Below are 18457 nucleotides of genomic sequence, written 5' to 3'. Positions count from 1 at the left end.
GCAAAAACTCAATCACGGCTCCTCTCTTGACCCGAGTGTCCAAGACATACGGTGGCAGATCAGATGATACGATGACAAAGTCGATCATTGATCTTCGGCTTAATGTGTTCTGGTACCAGAGACACGTGTGAGCCACCTTATGTTCGAGCACGGTGTTCGTTCTGGACAAACCGTGGCGAACACAGAAGTCCAGAACTAAACGCCGCCGATTCCGCTCGTCGCGTTCCTCCCAATCGCCCCGCCGGGTTTCTCTGTCATGTGAGCGTTGAAGTCTCCCAGGAGAACGATGGAGTCGGCAGGCGGCGCCCCTTCCAGGACCCCTCCCACCGACTCCGAGAAGGCCGGATACTCTGAGCTGCTGTTTGGTGCTTAGCACAGACAACAGTCAGAGCCTCCTCCTGCAACCCAGATCCGAGTGCAATAACTGTAATAATAACTAAATATTTACACGATGTTGATCTGCACTTCACATTTCATTTATTTACACGACACACATACACACACTTTGCATTTTGCACACTGTCTATATTTAATATTTAATTTTACACTGCAGTCATAAGTATTGTATTGTGTATGCATATATGTTGTATACATATATATTTTATTTTATATTTTACTTTGTATACTTTGCACAGTCATTGTATTATATTTGTTTGTGTGTATATATATATATACATATACGTTTCATTTTATAAATATACAGGACTGTCTCAGAAAATTAGAATATTGTGATGAAGTTCTTTATTTTCTGTAATGCAATTAAATAAACAAAATGTCATGCATTCTGGATTCATTACAAATCAACTGAAATATTGCAAGCCTTTTATTCTTTTAATATTGCTGATTATGGTTTACAGCTTAAGAAAACTCAAATATCCTATCTCTAAATATTAGAATATCATGAAAAAGTATACTAGTAGGGTATTAAACAAATCACTTGAATTGTCTAATTAACTCGAAACACCTGCAAGGGTTTCCTGAGCCTTGACAAACACTCAGCTGTTATAAATCTTTTTTTAACTTGGTCTGAGGAAATATTAAAATTTTATGAGATAGGATTTTAGAGTTTTCTTAAGCTGTAAGTCATAATCAGCAATATTAAAAGAATAAAAGGCTTGCAATATTTCAGTTGATTTGTAATGAATCCAGAATGCATGACATTTTTGTTTTTTTAATTGCATTACAGAAAATAAAGAACTTTATCACAATATTCTAATTTTCTGAGACAGTCCTGTATATACTTCAATTTGTATTTTATATTTTACTTGTATACATCTATATCTTTCATCCCTGTTTTTTATATTTTATATTTTATTCTCGTGTGTTTAGTTTATTGGTGCTGCTACTGTGACGACAAATTTCCCCTTGGGGATTAATAAAGTATATATCTATCTATCTATCTATCTATCTATCTAACCCGTAGGCGCAGGGACCGACCCTCTCGGTCGCCTGGGACAGCGGCAACACGGCAGCGCTCAGCCGGGGGCTTGAGGATCCCCACACCCGCTTGGCACCTCTCAGCCTGGGCATCTCCAGGAAAGGACAACGTCCAACCCTTCCCCAGGAGCTCGGTTCCAGAGCCAAGCGACATCTGGTACCTCCAACACCAGCTCTGGCTAGCGAGGCGATGTTCCACGTCCCTAGAGCTCGTCTATGCTGCCTGCGATCGGCTCGCCCAGGCCCGCTGCCCGCCCCGCCGCCCGGTCTACATCGCTCCCGACCTCGCCGGCGAGCTCCCCTCCTGGGTCCAGGAGGGTGCCCGGGTTTCCCTTGTCCAGGCGAGGTAGCTAAACTCCATTGGCTGCTATCCATCAGTTTTTTGAATCGCTCTTAGTCTGGACTCTCCTCCGAGATCTATCTGCCTTGGGAAACCCGACCAGGGCCCCCGACATCATAGCTCCCAGGATCACTGAGCCGCTCAAACTCCTCCACCACGTTAAGGTGGCGATTCGCGAAGGAGCCCCCCCCCCCACCAGGTTATGTAAATTAGTCAGGAAAAAGTAAATCAATCACTCTTTCCCACACTAACTCGCATAACCTGGAACCCCCCCCCCCACCAGGTTATGTAAATTAGTCAGGAAAAAGTAGATCAACTACTCTTTCCATGAACAGACTAACTCACATAACCTGGACCCCCCTGCATAAGTTTTTTGAATCGCTCTTAGTCTGGACTCTCCTCCGAGATCTATCTGCCTTGGGAAACCCGACCAGGGCCCCCGACATCATAGCTCCCAGGATCACTGAGCCTCTCAAACTCCTCCACCACGTTAAGGTGGCGATTCGCCGAAGGAGCCCCCCCCCCCCCCCACCAGGTTATGTAAATTAGTCAGGAAAAAGTAGATCTACTACTCTTTCCCACACTAACTCGCATAACCTGGACCCCCCACCACCAGGTTATGTAAATTAGTCAGGAAAAAGTAGATCAACTACTCTTTCCATGAACAGACTAACTCACATAACCTGGACCCCCCTGCATAAGTTTTTTGAATCGCTCTTAGTCTGGACTCTCCTCCAAGATCTATCTGCCTTGGGAAACCCGACCAGGGCCCCCGACATCATAGCTCCCAGGATCACTGAGCCTCTCAAACTCCTCCACCACGTTAAGGTGGCGATTCGCCGAAGGAGCCCCCCCCCCCCCCCACCAGGTTATGTAAATTAGTCAGGAAAAAGTAGATCTACTACTCTTTCCCACACTAACTCGCATAACCTGGACCCCCCCCCACCACCACCAGGTTATGTAAATTAGTCAGGAAAAAGTAGATCTACTACTCTTTCCCACACTAACTCGCATAACCTGGACCCCCCACCACCAGGTTATGTAAATTAGTCAGGAAGAAGTAGATCTACTACTCTTTCCCACACTAACTCACATAACCTGGACCCCCCCCCCCCCACCAGGTTATGTAAATTAGTCAGGAAAAAGTAGATCTACTACTCTTTCCATGAACAGACTAACTCACATAACCTGGACCCCCCGCAGAAAATAGATCATCTAGATCTAAATCACACAGGGGGAGCTGGCCTAGAAAAAAGATGGAGAGGTTATGTAAATTAGTCAGGAAAAGTAGATCAACTACTCTTTCCTTGAACAGACTAACTCACATAACCTGGACCCCCCCCGCAGAAAATAGATCATCTAGATCCAAATCATTTGGGGAGGGAGACGGCCATCAGTTCATAGGCAGCTTGCGCATAAGCGCTCGTGTCCATGCTGGTGGTCATGCGACACATGGTGATGAAGTCGTGCTTGAGGGCGTCTCCAGGTGTGATTCGTAGCTCTGCATGTGGACAGAGCAACCACTCAAGCAGGTTGGCCAATGCTGATGTGTCTTCGACTTCGAGATGGTTCGTCGAGCAGGACTTCACGACATCTCTTAAGCCTCCGACGGTGTCGAACCACCACCCCTCAGTGCTGGGCCGGATCCCGGTTACATTTGTGAACTCTCTTGGCGTTTTGAGTCTCCATGTTGAATAACCGGGAGCGCAGTATTCCTTTGTGAAAAACTGCTTGGTGTTTCTCCCGGCATCCAGGAGGTGGTCGTCTGGCTGACCGAGTAGATGGCAAACGGTCTTCATGCTGTCGTATGTTGATGTACCAGAGAAGATGTTCTGGCCAAAGTATAAGAAGGCCAGGGTACATCCCAGTCCCCACATGTCGATGTCTTCACATATGGGGAGGCCCAAGTCCACCTCTGGAGCCCTGTACCCCATAGGTTGCATGATCATACCTGGCTTGACTTCGGAGGCCGGCATGGCCAAACCGAAGTCGATTAGTTTGACCTTGAAGGGCTCCTCCCTGTGATTGACCAGCATCACATTATCAGGTTTGAGGTCTGTGTGCATGAGACCAATGCTCTTCAGGGCTTTGAAGGCCACCAGTAGCTGACGTGCGATGGGACGGATCTCGTTTGGAGTCAGTGGCGTCCGTCTCTGAATCACAAAATCCCAGAGACTGGTGTCGAGTATCTCGAAAGTTATGCAGGGAACACCTTGAACGTTGAAACTGTCGATGTATTTCAACAGGTTGTTCTTGTCTGGGTTAAGTGCCCTCAGTCGCTCCAACATCCTGACCTCTGCTTTGTGATCAGCATCATTTTTAAATAGCTTTATAGCCATTGTTTCGGTGGTCTTTAAGTTGACACATTTAGCAACTTTTCCAAAACACCCTTCTCCAAGTATGCCCAGCACCTGATATTGGGTGGAACCATTGAAGAAGGTTTCTTTTTCTGACTCAATCGGCTCATTCTCTTTGGAACCTGTGTCCCCATCCTCAGGGTTGTTTCTGCCTGAGGATGCTTTGATTGAGTGGGTTGATTGCTGATCACCGGGGGAATCGTATTCATCCAGGTCGTACGGCGGGGAGACGATCATCAGCTCATAGGCAGCTTGCACGTATGCGTTTGTGTTCATGCGGTCCGTCATGTGACACATTGTGATAAAGTCGTGTTTGAGGGCTTGTGCAGGTGTGATTCTCCTCTCGGCATTTGGACAGAGCAACTGCTCCAGCAGGTTGCAAAATGCCATTGTGTCTTTGATCTCTGTCGCGTCCGATGAAAGTGAGAAGGACTTGACTGCGTCTTTCAAACTTCCACAGGTGTCAAAGCACCATCCTGCAGTGCTGGGCCAGACGTCGGTTGCATTTGCGAACTCTCTTGGGGTTTTCAGTCTCCATGCTGATTTACCGGGAGCGCAGTATTCCTTCTCGAAAAACTGCCAGGTGTAGCCCCCGGCATCCAGGAGGTGGTCCTCTGGCTGACCGAGTAGTTTGCAAACAGTCTTCATGCTGTTGTATGTTGTTTTGCCAGAGAAGATGTCCTGGCCAAAGAATAAGTAAGCCAGGGTACATCCCAGTCCCCACATGTCGATGTCTTCACATATGGGGAGGCCCAAGTCCACCTCTGGAGCCCTGTACCCCATAGGTTGCATGATCGAACCTAGCTGGACTTCGGAGGCTGGCATGGCCAAACCGAAGTCGATTAGTTTTACCTTGAAGGGCTCCTCCTTGTGATTGACCAGCATCACATTATCAGGTTTGAGGTCTGTGTGTACGAGACCAATGCTCTTCAGGGCTTTGAAGGCCACCAGTAGCTGACGAGCAATGGGACGTATTTCTTTCGGGGTCAGTGGTGCCCGTCTCTGCTCCACAAAATCCCAAAGACTGGTGTCCAGCATCTCGAAGGATACGCAGGGAACACCTTGAACGATGAAACTGTCGATGTATTCCAGAAGGTTGTTCTTCTCTGGGTCAAGATTCCGCAGTCGCTCCAACATCTTGACCTCTGCGTTGTGATCTCCGATGTCTTGAAAGATCTTGATGGCTGTTGTTTCGGATGTTTGTAAGTTAATGCACCTGGCAACTTTTCCAAAACATCCTTCTCCGATGAAGTCCTGCACGAGATATTGTGTGGACTTGTTGGTGATGATTTCTTGCTTCTTGACTGTAAAAGGGACGATCGCTGATGATTGGGACGTCATCGTGTCTATCAAATGTTTCATAAATGAATCAAGATGAGTAGAGTGGAACAGAGGCAGTCCAGTTTCATTGGGGCTATTTATACGATTTAGTGGCTTTGATCTGATGATGCCATCGAAGTGTTCTCACATCATAGGCACAAAGCCATCAAATAATTTAAAGAGACATGCACACAATTATGTCTCCTACATCGGTTCAGAATGTTCGGTCTGCAACCTCAGCACATGATCATGTGACCAGCCATGTGACCTCATCATGTGATCAGTCAACTCTGCATTCCACATTTGTAAAATTTGTATTTAAAAAAAAAAAATGTAATGTCTTTACTGGCCTATTGTATGCAGCAGTGGTTCTCATACTTTTTTCGTTGACTGTGATGGATACACAGCGCCGTGCCGTAAGTGTCTGTTTTCATATAGTTCATTTAAAATGTAGTGTACATTTTATCAAATATTCATGAAATAACCATTTGGAAAGGATTTTTTTACAAATCTCACATACCCCGTGGAGTGCCTTTCTTTAACCCCATTTGAGAACCACTGGTATAAAGTATTATATATATAGTAGATATATAATTGTATTGTTCTATATAATTGTTGTTTAAATAACAGCCACTGGCAGCCCGATCAACCTTTCATAAGCCTGTGAGATGATCAAACATCTGCTCATAACCATGCTTCATCTATCGTCGAATATACATACAATATCAAACTCTGATGTCATGCAACAGGATGTAACAACGACAATGCAATACATTTAGCCATATGTACAGTGGCAGATTGGGGAACTTGCGATCAGCGGGCTGTATAATGCTGTAAAAGCAATGCATTCTGGGAGTTATGCGTGCTCCCTGAAGCTCTCCAAAGACAGCAGGCTTGTATTTTTCCTTCTTGCGGCCTGAATATTTGCCATCGAGTCGGGCTGATTGAGAGTCGGCGGCCGACCACAATGTGCATTCCAGATGGACGCGTGTCACGCAGGATGAGCGACAGGCCGCCGCCGGCTGCAGGCCTCCACCAATGGCACGCCGTCTATCGTCGCCCCCGGAGACGAGCAGCAGGACAAACGCTCTCCCACCTGCCAGGCCGACGGTCTTCGAGCTTTGGGACCACGCCGAGTCCCCGGAGACTAAACCCGGCCTCCATACGTGGTTTCAATAATCAATAATCAACGGTAGAGGAGGGATGTGCTCGTCTTGGATAGTGGAGACAATCAGTCGGCGAACAAATGAGAATAATCTTCTGAACCGTTTAAGCAGCAAGCTTTGTTTTAGGCCTCTGCTCCGAAAAGTGCATCCCCAAACTAAAACTCTGCAACCACTAGGGCTACTTTCATCATTTTTACCTTTTTAAACATCATTTTCTTTTGTTCACATATACATATCAGTCTATATGTTACTGGATAAGAGTAAATGAAGATAACACAGAAAGAATTTAAAGATTTCAGGTCCGAATTGAAAAAAAGCACTTCTAGGATGAATATTTGTTTGGAATGAGGCAGTTGAAAAGTTTAAAACTCCCACAAATCATATTAAAATATGTTAACATTCACCCTGCAAAGTTTGACTTTGGAAGAGTGAAGCAGAACAAAGTACAAAAAAACCTAAAATGTGTCAGAGGCCATTTTGGCAAATTTTTGATTCCATTTTTCTCGTGTAACAAATCATATATTTCACTTCTATGTTACTCATGATGTTCAACAACAGACATCAAGACTTTCATTTTATTTCTTTTGCTGATAGCAAACAAAACACTCGATTGCACTTGAATGTTTTTATTATTTTCTATTTTCCTGAGACAAACCCGTGGCCTTACACACAGTCCGTTGTTCTTGTAATGAAGGAGGAGCTCTTCACGTACGTTACGTTTCGCCCGGGCGGTTCAAGCCGGGATGTTTGCGGGCGGTCGAGTTTTAAAGCACTTTTTGTAGCCGCGTCACAAAAAACGAGGGGGCGTGGCCTCTGCCTGAGGGGGCGTAACCTCTATGCGAGGGGGCGTGGCCTCTGCGAAAATCTCTGACGACGCCACTCTGGGTTTAAGAGAGCCGTTTTTTAATCCGGGCTACTGCTGTTATGAGCCCCTAACGGCCAGGTACGCATCACCGCAACGTAACCACATCATCATCATCATCATCATCATCATCATCATCATCACTACAGTTCAGTCGTGTGTGAGGTAGCTGAAGGTTTATGCTGTGAACAGTTGGGAAGCTTGTGAAATGTGCTCTAACCAAACTTGGGTTGGAGGACTAATGCGGCCGGTCCCCTTCCCCGGACACACTGGGGTCAAAGTAGTTGCAATGCATCATGGGAGCTGGCGTTTCTCCAGCGAACCCCGAGTCTGACCTGCGCACCGTGATCCCGGTGCAGCAGGGGATCGGGCCGAAGAGGGAGGCGGTTTACGTTGGGAGTAATTTATTGAAAACAAAACTGTACCTGAGAAACCGTTGTACATGTCTGAGCTGAAGCCGTGAAGTATCGAACATGGCATTGAAGTGTCAAAAAAAAAAAATCACATCTTACGATTATTGCGAGTCTGTTTTTCTTCATGCATGTTATGAACGCGATGAAATTAGTTTTTAATGTTGCAGTATTTCATCAAGACACATCATACATATTTTATGCCTATCTGAATTATTGTTAAAATAGATCTTGATACAGGTTATCAGTAGGGCTGTCAATCGAAAAGAAAAAAAATTAATCGCACATTTTGAAATTCATTAATCGCGATTAAAAGTTTTTTTCTTTTCTTTTTAAAGACAAAATTTCACACAGAGCTGTGTTTTCAAAGAGGCTCCTACCTATAAATTGCCAGCGAGGTATTTAATATTGTGGATGATAAATTGTTTCTTCAGTGAAACATCCAGATTAGTAAAAAAAAAGAAGTATATTGAGACCCCATTGGTCCTGTCATCTTTAACTAGGGATGAGAATTGATAAGATTTTAACGATTCCGATACCTTATCGATTCCTGCTTATCGATTCGATTCCTTATCAATTCTCTTATCGATTCTTTTGGGCAAGGGGTGAAAAAAAGAGCACAAACGGGTTTATTCACATTAATTTTCTTTAATATAATGCTGCACACACACAGTATGTATACATACACATTTACTTTTTTTAAATAAGCAAAAACATTTATACGATATTACTCTTGAACTTAAAATAAAACTTACATAACTTAAATAAAATGTATTCTGTTTAATTTAAACATGTTCCTAGAAATTACAGTGCTCCTTCCTTTTTTTTAAAGGGTATATGAACTGAGCTGCCAAAAATGAAACTAGCAGTGGCAAATACCAAGTGTGCACCATCAATTGTATGGATCATCAACAATTCTTGTGCAGAAAAATAAGCATGTCTGCTTTCTCCGGGAGGATACGCGATCTCTCAGGACTTATTGTGTCTCCAGCCGTGGAGAACACTCTCTCAGATGGGCTGGAGGATGCCTGAAGACAAAGATATGAGGAGGTGTACAAGACGTGCTGTAGCCTGTGACCCAGACAGACGACCAGCCTCGAACCGGTCTGACTCTGAACCTCATCAGCTAAATTGGATGGCAATGGAGATTATTTAAATAGTGAAAGCTGGTTTACACAATGAAACAAATGGCACTAACAAAATCGCTGAATTTGCTGAGCTGACATAAAGCCACATTAAGAGGGGAGGCAAACACGACCTCTGCCTCAATGTAGGGTGACAATGGAAGATTCTGTAGCTAAGCTAGCGTAGCTATATGCTAAGTTTAATAATGGATTAAAAATCGATATGCTCAGTTTAATAATGGGTTAACACGATAACGCGAACGTTTGCTGATAACACACGCCCTCCAATAATTAATACCGTTACGATCAAACATTTCTCAAAACTGGACTTTCAATCCAAACGTGAAGTGATCGATAATGGGAGACCAATGCCGGAGCTCAAATGTGTGGGCCAGAAGATAACTTGATCGACTCCACACAATAAAGGCAAATGGCTTCACACAGTGAGTGGTTGTGATCACTTTGGAGGAGTTTACCTTGGACAGAAAGAGATGAAGCGCCGACGTTAGCTGAGCTGCTGCATCGAACACATGACATTCCTGTCATTTAATTCCACGCTGTGTTCAAATGCTTCTTCATATTAGTTGTATTTCCTCCCTTCGACGAAATAGATTTTTGACACACGTTACAAGTGGCGTAGTTGTCATTTTGTCGTGTGAAATAGAGCCAAACTTTAGAGCGCTTCTGCCTCGTTGCCATGTTTGCTGCAGTCTGAAGAAACTAAAAAAGTTCGCGCATGCGCAACGCCACAGAGGACCGTTAGCAGAACCGTTAAAGAATTTGGCTAACGATCCCAAACAATCGGTTCACTGGGAACCGGTTCTAAAACAGAACCGGTTCTCGATGCCCATCCCTATCTTTAACATTGAACAACAGCAGAACCAGTGGCCTTGGTAACTGACTGACATTCAAATATGTCACGTTAACCCCAGGGATGGATTAACCAACGGGCCTACCGGGCCCAGGCCCAGGGGCCCATGAGCTCAGGGGGCCCCTGGGCCTGAGCCTCCGCGCGTGACGTCGCTGTTATTAACATTGTATTGATATGAATATGATAATATGACACGATGCGCCGTAGCCGGTATATGCTGGGTTTAAGTCATTCATGTCAGTAAAAAAAAAAAAATATACACTTTTATTAATCCCCAAGGGGAAATTAGTTCTCTGCATTTAACCCATCCTTAGTTATTAAGGAGCAGTGGGCTGCGGTGAAGTGCCCGGGAAGTAACTGGGGGTTCAGTGCCTTGCTCAAGGACACTTCGACTTGCAGCTAATGGGGAGAGCGGGGATCGAACCCACGACCTTGCGGTTGAAGGACGGCCCTCTTACCCCACTGAGCTAAAGCCCCAATAGTCTTACTGAGGGATGGATTACCGAACGAGCCTACCGGCACCAGGGGCCCATGAGCTCAGGGGGCCCCTAAGCCAGAGCCTCTGCGTGAAGTCGCTGTTATTACCTTCGCATTGAAAATGCGGAAGGTTATGTTTTGATCGCCGTGGATTTATTTATTTATTTATTTGTATGCGTGTTATTCGCATAACACAAAAAGTATTAAACCGAATCGCATGAAATTCGGTGGGATGAGTGGTTATTATCTGGGGACCATTTGATTAGATTTTGGGATCAATCGGGTCAAAGGTCAAGGTCATGAAAAGGTCAAAATCTTCTTTTTACCATAGCACGGTCAATTTTTATCCAATTGGCATGCAACTAATGCCAACATGTTCATAATTCAATGCCCAATCTAGTGATATGCGAAGGTATGCGCTCTACCGAGTGCCCATTCTAGTTAACTTTGTATTGATATGATGATATGACATGATGCGCCATAGCCGGTATATGCTAGGCTTGTCATTCATGTCATGGTCATATAATTCGCGTTATGTTGTCTGCTCAGCTCCGGTATCGTTGTTCCATACGGACTGTTTTGTTAGCGATGTTTTTAAAAAAATTGCGGGGGGGGGGGGGGTGGCCTTGACACGTCCAGGCCCACGGGCCCGTGGTTTCTTAATCCGTCCATGCTGTTACCCACGGAGATATCTCCGCGGGGGAAGGGCGGATTTTGAAGAACGACGCGGCTTTGGAATCATTAGTCAATAGAATCGATTGGTACCAGGAAAGACAAGATTGACAGCACTATGAGCCAATAGGAGACAGAAAGGCGTCGCTATATTTGGAATGTGAAATCTGATTCGCTGAAATTGAACTTCCTGACAGCTGATGATGACGCTTTCCCAAAAGTCCGCCTGATTTTTAAAGGGACACACACCCACACTGAAGCCTTTCCAGCTTGATTCCATGGAAGAAAATATTTTTGTACTTCTTCTCAAGAACAAAAGTAAGTTGAACTTGCTGGCTGTAAAGCTATGAAGCGATTACTATTTCTGTGTTCTTTGGCTCATATCTCCGTGATACTTTGGTGCAGAAGGATTCTGTAAAGATATTTAGAATGTGTGAAGTTCTTTTGCTTTCTAACAACTTCGTTTTTTACGATAGCACGAAGCTACATGTCGCTAGCTCCGGAAACGTTCTGAGTGGGCCGACAACTGACAACATTATGCTTATGATATTTTTATTTCAGTTGGTGTTTGAGTTGTGTTGAAATGGCTCATTGATACTTGAAGCCAAAGTTGTCTTCTTTAATTTGATGGACAACATCAATATATTTGCTCATGTTTATTATAATGTTAAAGACAGTTTATAACACAATATCAAAAATGCACCCAATTGGGTGCGTTGGGGCTGAAGTTTACCCTCACGGACCTATAAAGGTCCTGATGTCGTAGGTACGAGCCTAAACTGTATGCCTTGTGGCCACTTTGACAGGTTATGTCCAATATCTGTCCAATATGTCACCCTGATATCGGCAATCTGGAGCCACGATGTCAGTTTGCTAAATCTCTGTACTCCACGACTGAGAAAGATACAGAGGGTGACAGCAACAGCATCCGTTCCACTTTGATCAAGCAGAACACATCGCCTAAAGCGTTCTCAGTGACTGCTAAACATTTCTACTACATTGCTGTCTCTTTGCCACTGTGTGCAACACCTGATGGGAGATTGTTTTCAGTATTCAAATGTCATAGACATATCTCAGAACAGTCCAGCATCCGTGGCGTGAACTCTTCTCAAAACATTGATGCCATGGTGACGGCAACAAACAAAAAAAATTGACAGTGAGGGCCGCCGCGTTCAGGAGCGGTGGGAATTACTCCAGTGTTTCCCCTACCATGAGAACAGGGTGGGGGTCCGTCCCACTGAAATGTTCTCTATAGCGCCAGATTACAACAGAAGTAATGTCAGGTTGTTTTATTAAACTAAACAGCTGTATATTTCGTGTAAATGTGTACGTTAAGGCGTTAACAGGTTACCCTGCGCATGCGCGACAGACAAGATTCTTGGCGACTTGCCAGGTGTTACCTCCGTGAGTTCAGCGTTCCTGCTGTTGCTCTTCAAAACAAGAGCTCAACATTGAGCTTTATTGAGAGTGGCCGTATCAAGCGAGCAACCCTGATTTAAAAAGAGGTGTAGTGGAAAGATCATTCTATCACACATATAATACAACTTGATGACTCAAACATATCTGCACTCGTTTTGTTTTGCAAAGGTTGCACGTTATTGTTATTTTGAAAAGATATGCAGTGTAACTAACACTCAGTAAAACTCTTTATTCCCAAATATTTGACCTTATTTTGTTTAGTTTTTCACAGGTTGCAATTTATTGTTATAATCTTGAAAAGGTATTCAGTGCAAAACAGGTTGATTGCAGCCACAATAAGCTAAATGTGAAGTGTCCTGAATGGTAACATATGTCATTAACAGTGAAAAACATGTAGATGTGACACAAACTATTGCCCTTCTGAAAAGATCTGATAAGAAAAGGACAAAATTAAATAGCTTTAAAGTGGAATGATAACAGACCACTTTGCATTACTTATAACTCCTGTTTAAAATGTTCATTAAGCAATGTTATTTAACTCATAGAAATGTAAGGTATTCTATATACAGTTTGTTCATTGTTATTTGACTGAATGAAAGGTAGACTTGGTTATATTATGATATATGTGGTTACACTGTCATTTAAAAAATAAAAGTAATTGTGACAGTAAAAATAAATTGTTTTATAACAGTGTAGTTTGTATTTGAAAAAATGTCTAAAGGAACTACTGGCCCCAGGGCATCTTTACTTTATCACATTTGGCCTTCGTTGCAAAAAGTTTGGACACCCACACAAAATCTCTCAGACGTTCTCGTGTAAAATGGCCTTCTATATTCAACCATATTTAATAAAAAATAAAGCTCTGCCCTTTAGCTATTTACATTTCCAATGTTCAGTGTAGTCCTGCAATAATTTATCTGGGAGCAATCCTGATGCTCCCATCGACCCAAACTGCCCTTTTTTCACCCATCTGCATGTACTACCTCTACCTCTAGTCTTGAACGAAGCTTGAGGGGGTGGACCGACGTCTTGGAGTTGTTGGAACTGGCATGCTAGCAGGTTAACACACACACAGACTCCCACACACGGTTGTGTCTCCTTCAACACCTTCCTCTCTCATCGGGAACCTGGTCTTCTTCGTTCTGAAAGCCGCTACCGTGAAGGTCAGAGAGCGGACTTTTTTTCAACATGTTTTTCTTCCCATCAGTTTGTGTGGTTTTGGAAACACAGCTCATCTCATCCCTCAGACTGGAAGGCTGTTTCTCACTCCACAGCTCGCTGCAATCCACCTCTGACACGGGCCACACAAGGTCTGCAGTGAAAACACAAGACAGACACAAATGGATCAGATACTGCTTTTGATCAGCATCATATGTATTTGTGTTATTTACTTTTGCAGAAGGAATATTTTTTTATTGCAGTGGATGGGCAATTCATGCTCTGCAACACCATATTTCATCATATTTTATGATTTTCCCACTGGGTGTTGCAGAGCATGAATTCCCCATCTACTGCAATTCCAATATAATTCAAATGTTCCCCTTCATTTCATTCCGTCTTCATTCTACACTTGATGTCTTCTATCATGTTGGCATATACTCATGGTCTCTTTCATACACATTAACTTCCTTCCAGCTTTTAAATATTACTGCCACTGACTGCCTCAGCATGGTAAAGTCTGCAGGAAGGTGTGTTGTAATGTCCACGTAAAAGACAGAAACCTAGGTTGCTGATGTTGTTCAGTTGGATTTGGTTCAGAACAATAATGTTCAACCACCCCTAGGTATCTGACCAGAGTTTATCACACAGTTTGGTTTAGACTTTCATAGTTCCGAGACACATTTACGTAAAAACTATGATGAAAATCTTGCTAGCTCCTACAAGACGAAATCCCATGGTGGAACATTGACATGCGCTTCTCGTGCCACCTTTTCAATTCAATTCAATTCAGTTTATTTTGTCTAGCCCATTATCGCAAATTACAAATTTGCCTTGGAGGGCTTTACAATCTGTACACATAAGACATCCCTGTCCCAGGCCCTCACAACGGATCAGGAACAACTCCCAAAGATGCATTCATATTCACAGTACTATTTCAATAAAAGATAGATGAATGAAGCCAACAAAGTTGTGTATTCCATTCGTGAAAAGGGCTATTTATTACCGATGTGAAACACACCAAAATGTCAAACATTTTTCGATATCCTTAATACTAATTGCTGCTTTGTTTCTTGCTATGTCAGCAGTGTGGCTGTAGGGATGATACCTTGGTCTGCCCATCACGTTGGCTACTTCACTGAAGGAGTTATTTTAAAAATTCTTCCTGGTGATGCATTCACGTGGTGAAGTGAAGGGCTGACAACCAAGTTGATTAATTATGAGAAAGTGAAGATGGCAAAGTATACACATTGCAAGGGGACGGAAGTGGGGTCAAAGGGCCCCGGCATTCCATTTTTGCCCCAGTGCAATTTAGTTAAAATATTTTGACAACTATAACTTGGTACACACATTCAAGTCCCCCTCTGGATGAATAGTGATAACTAGACCCTCTGACTTTACATCTAATGCCATCAGCTGGTAAACATGTAAATGTGTACTCGGCAGCAGGCGCGTCTCTAGGATTTGGATATATTCGGGGCTTAGCCAGTGCGAGAGTTGTCGACGGGGGGAGGGGGGGGGGGGTGCTAGTGAGTTTTTCGAGTGAGAGTGTGCTCACCTGTGTGCGCGGATGTGTCGGCGCGTATCACGGCAGAGCGATGCGCGTTATGGGAGCGGCGGCGCTGGGCTTAGCCCAGAAGAGTGAAGCAGCGAAATTTGTAGACATAGAAACACTCTGACAGCAGCTTGCTGTTACGTGCGCCTGCTGTTTTGGGTGAATGACGTCACGTGCGACCTGGAGGTGTTAACCACTTGTGTACCAAATCTTTTTTTTTTTTTGGTTGAAAACATTCGGGGCTAATGAAAAAACATTCGGGGCTTTAGCCCCGGGTTTTTTAGCCTAGGGACGCCACTGCTCGGCAGTATGACATAAGGCAAATTTGTGATTTTGGGCTGTACAGAATAAACTGAATTGAAAGTTTAAGTAACTACTCCTTTGCAATTGAATAGTACTTCTGACAGCATTTCTCTTGTACACCATATGAATGGACTTGGCTACAACTACAACTCCATATCCTTGTGAATCCTGGACTGTGTTGCAGAATCACAATAAATTACCGTTGAACCTTTATAGGATCTGTGCTTCAATATCTTGAAGTCTGTGGTTTTTGGTATTTAATTGACTGAAAAAGAACACCTCATTTTAATTGATCACCGAATCCCTGCTAAATTAATCCTCCTCATCTTTATACACAAGTTGACCGGCTCACAGATTTCCATCGCAGATATCAACCAGAATAGAAGAAAGTGAAACAAAGGCCTGATTCCCATTACACCCTTTTCCCAACCGCTTCTACTCTGCACCTTTGCGTGTCGGGTCAGATGAAATGGGCTTTTAAAATCCATCCAACAGACATTGGTTACTCTTCCCCTTTGGACATATGTGGCAGTGTATGCTTACATAACCCCGAGGTTGCTTTTTATTGCACATGATTACCATTTTAATTTGCTTCTCATGTTTTGTTTGCGCTGCTGTTATTGTTTGTATTGATTGCCTACTTGTTCAGGGCTCATATTACAGTCTTCTATTTCCCTGCTGTAAAAAGCTAATTTTCCCAAAGAGATCAATAAAGTTTCATCTTCAAATGGTAAACTCTAAAAAGGGATATGAACTCCCTCAGCCTGCACTATGGATCCGTCTCATGTGTTTATTTCTCTCTCTTTGTAGCCTTGTTACTTACCCTCTTTTTCACACTGCGTCTTTTTCTGTCATTCTCTGTTTCCCTAATGACTACAATAATGAGGCATAATCATCAGCTTCGACAACAGATGTTCTGAATGTTCTGTCTGTGAATGTCTCCGTCTTTCTCCCTGCTTAATCCTCTCTTTCTCTCTCCCGCTCATTGTTGTGATTCTCTTTTTTCTCATCAGACAAGCCATTCTTCAACAAATTGGAACCCTAATGCTACCCATGAGCATCTTTTTCAATCTGTCTGCTCTGACTTTCGCAAGTTTTTGGTAATCCATTTGACTATCTTTTATTGAACACTGCTTTTGTTTTTGTGGCAGTACCAGATGTGTATTTGTATAGGTTTACAAATATATCAATGTGATAATAGTGAAACCTATGTGTAAAACTCATCTAAAATACTTTTGACATCAGTATGAGTCTTTGCACAATCTTTTTTAGCAATTTGTTTATTCAAGCTCCGACAAAGAACTTTTACTTTGTGCTGGCGGTCTCTGTGGTGAAAAGTGGTCCTGCTTCCGAGCACCAGAATCCCGTAGGGAAACCTTTCATTGTACAGACAGTCTTGCCCACTCAGTCTTAATTCTGGTTCTCCTGTACCACCCTTCTCTCAAGCAGGCCCAGCAATACGCCCGGGGTCTCCAACAGCTACTGGAATCGCTACGGTGAAGCTCTGCCGTAGCTTATGACTAAGTTCAATTCAACCAACTACTATCTCATAATACTGACGTGTAATTATGGTCTATTTTATTTATTAGATTAAATCCAAACGAGAACAATTGTTGTATTTCCGCCATCCCCAAAATATGATATTTACATGAGCAAATTCACATTCGGAATAACGTCATATTTTGAATATTTGTGTAATGTGAGTGCAAATATAGTCAATAACTGAGTGTCCCTACACCCTGCTAATGTGTTATAACTGCAAAGACTACAATTGGGTGATTATAACTGAGATCTCTGTGGTATTTTTAAGTATATTTGACTCAAGTTGGTCGGATGAGGGTTTAAATTAGACAATAGGGAAGTGTATGTATTCAGGGAAGTGAATTTACCTTGTGGCTTTGGAAGGTCAACAATTCAGGTCACCTGCAACCTTGTCAGTTAAACTTTCTTTTATCAATAAGTGGTTACTATCGCAAATGTCATCGTTGAGACGAGTATTCAATAACTTTATTGAATCAAAAAGCGGTAATATGCATGACCATTATCATTTTTATGGTCTCAAAACATGAAGGTGCTGGTAGTTTCTAGAATTAAATCTAAATGTTATGTCTATGGGTGAAGCTGCCATTACAGTCACTACAGTGGTTCCTGATGATTACTGAGCGCTTAGGTTAACGTGTTCACTTTAATATGTTGAAGGCATATGAAATCTGAAAACAATGCTTCTCTTTTCCATTAATGTTCATGGAGAGAAAGACAGAGAAAACAAGAGACAGATAGAGACAAAGTAAGTTGCCACAGTTACCAAAACTGGTGGAAGCAAATATGATTCTTTAATATGTGGTGTTTTTCATAATAAAGTAATGATATATGCAATGAAAATGAACAGTCCAGGATACTTTTGATAATTTCCATCAATAACAAACTGTCATGTCCACACAGAGGAGCGGAATTAGCAAAGGAAGACAAATGTGTCTCTGAAGATAGAGACACAACCTGCTGAGCATTGACATTGAATGTGTATCATTGTATTCAGACATGTTTCAAGGATCTGACAACTGCCTGGATCCTTTTCAACATTGTTTCCAAAAAGAAGGTTGAAAAAAAAGGACAACTTAGGCTGCTTCAAAAGAGAACAACGAAACACATTTTTTCAAACAACCATCAAGTTTGGAATATATTCCTAATATCTTTCATCATAGACATTGACCGATTATTAAAACTACTTGAAAATTCTCCAGCCCCAAGACTTGACTAAGAGAGAAAGGACGTTAGGTGTCTTATTGTGTGTGCAGATGAATTATTGCTGATATCTCAAAATTGGGCAATCAAGTTCAAATCAAGATAAAAAATATCAGTTCATTTTGGGAGAGATTATATTGAGTCACACAATGGAGTATACACCTATCCCTAACTATCACTGCTTCCGTACATATTGGCAATGCTGTAAATGCATTGTCAGAAAAGCTTGCATTATAAGAAAAGT

The 18457-nt window shown here is 42.8% G+C and overlaps 2 protein-coding genes across 2 annotated transcripts; one reads left to right on the top strand and one right to left on the bottom strand.

Moving 5' to 3' along the window:
• Positions 1 to 286: 286 nt before the first annotated feature.
• LOC130210112 (uncharacterized) lies at positions 287 to 7610 on the top strand. The gene is made up of 3 exons (XM_056440094.1): positions 287 to 360; positions 1424 to 1783; positions 6435 to 7610. The coding sequence occupies exons 1-3, from the start codon at positions 287 to 289 to the stop codon at positions 6631 to 6633; spliced, it is 633 nt and encodes a 210-aa protein (XP_056296069.1). The 3' UTR covers positions 6634 to 7610.
• On the bottom strand, positions 2652 to 5762 carry LOC130209540 (homeodomain-interacting protein kinase 3-like). The gene is made up of 2 exons (XM_056439271.1): positions 2966 to 5762; positions 2652 to 2794 (listed from the first exon to the last, which is right to left on the bottom strand). Exon 1 carries the CDS (start codon positions 5494 to 5496, stop codon positions 3148 to 3150), a length of 2349 nt encoding a protein of 782 aa, XP_056295246.1. The 5' UTR covers positions 5497 to 5762; the 3' UTR covers positions 2652 to 2794; positions 2966 to 3147.
• Positions 7611 to 18457: the final 10847 nt, after the last annotated feature.

The sequence above is a fragment of the Pseudoliparis swirei genome, chromosome 19 (genome assembly GCF_029220125.1).
Source record: "Pseudoliparis swirei isolate HS2019 ecotype Mariana Trench chromosome 19, NWPU_hadal_v1, whole genome shotgun sequence".
Classification (NCBI taxonomy): domain Eukaryota; kingdom Metazoa; phylum Chordata; class Actinopteri; order Perciformes; family Liparidae; genus Pseudoliparis; species Pseudoliparis swirei.
The sequence above is the reverse complement of the archived record's forward strand: the minus strand, read 5'-3'. Positions and strand labels throughout refer to the sequence as shown.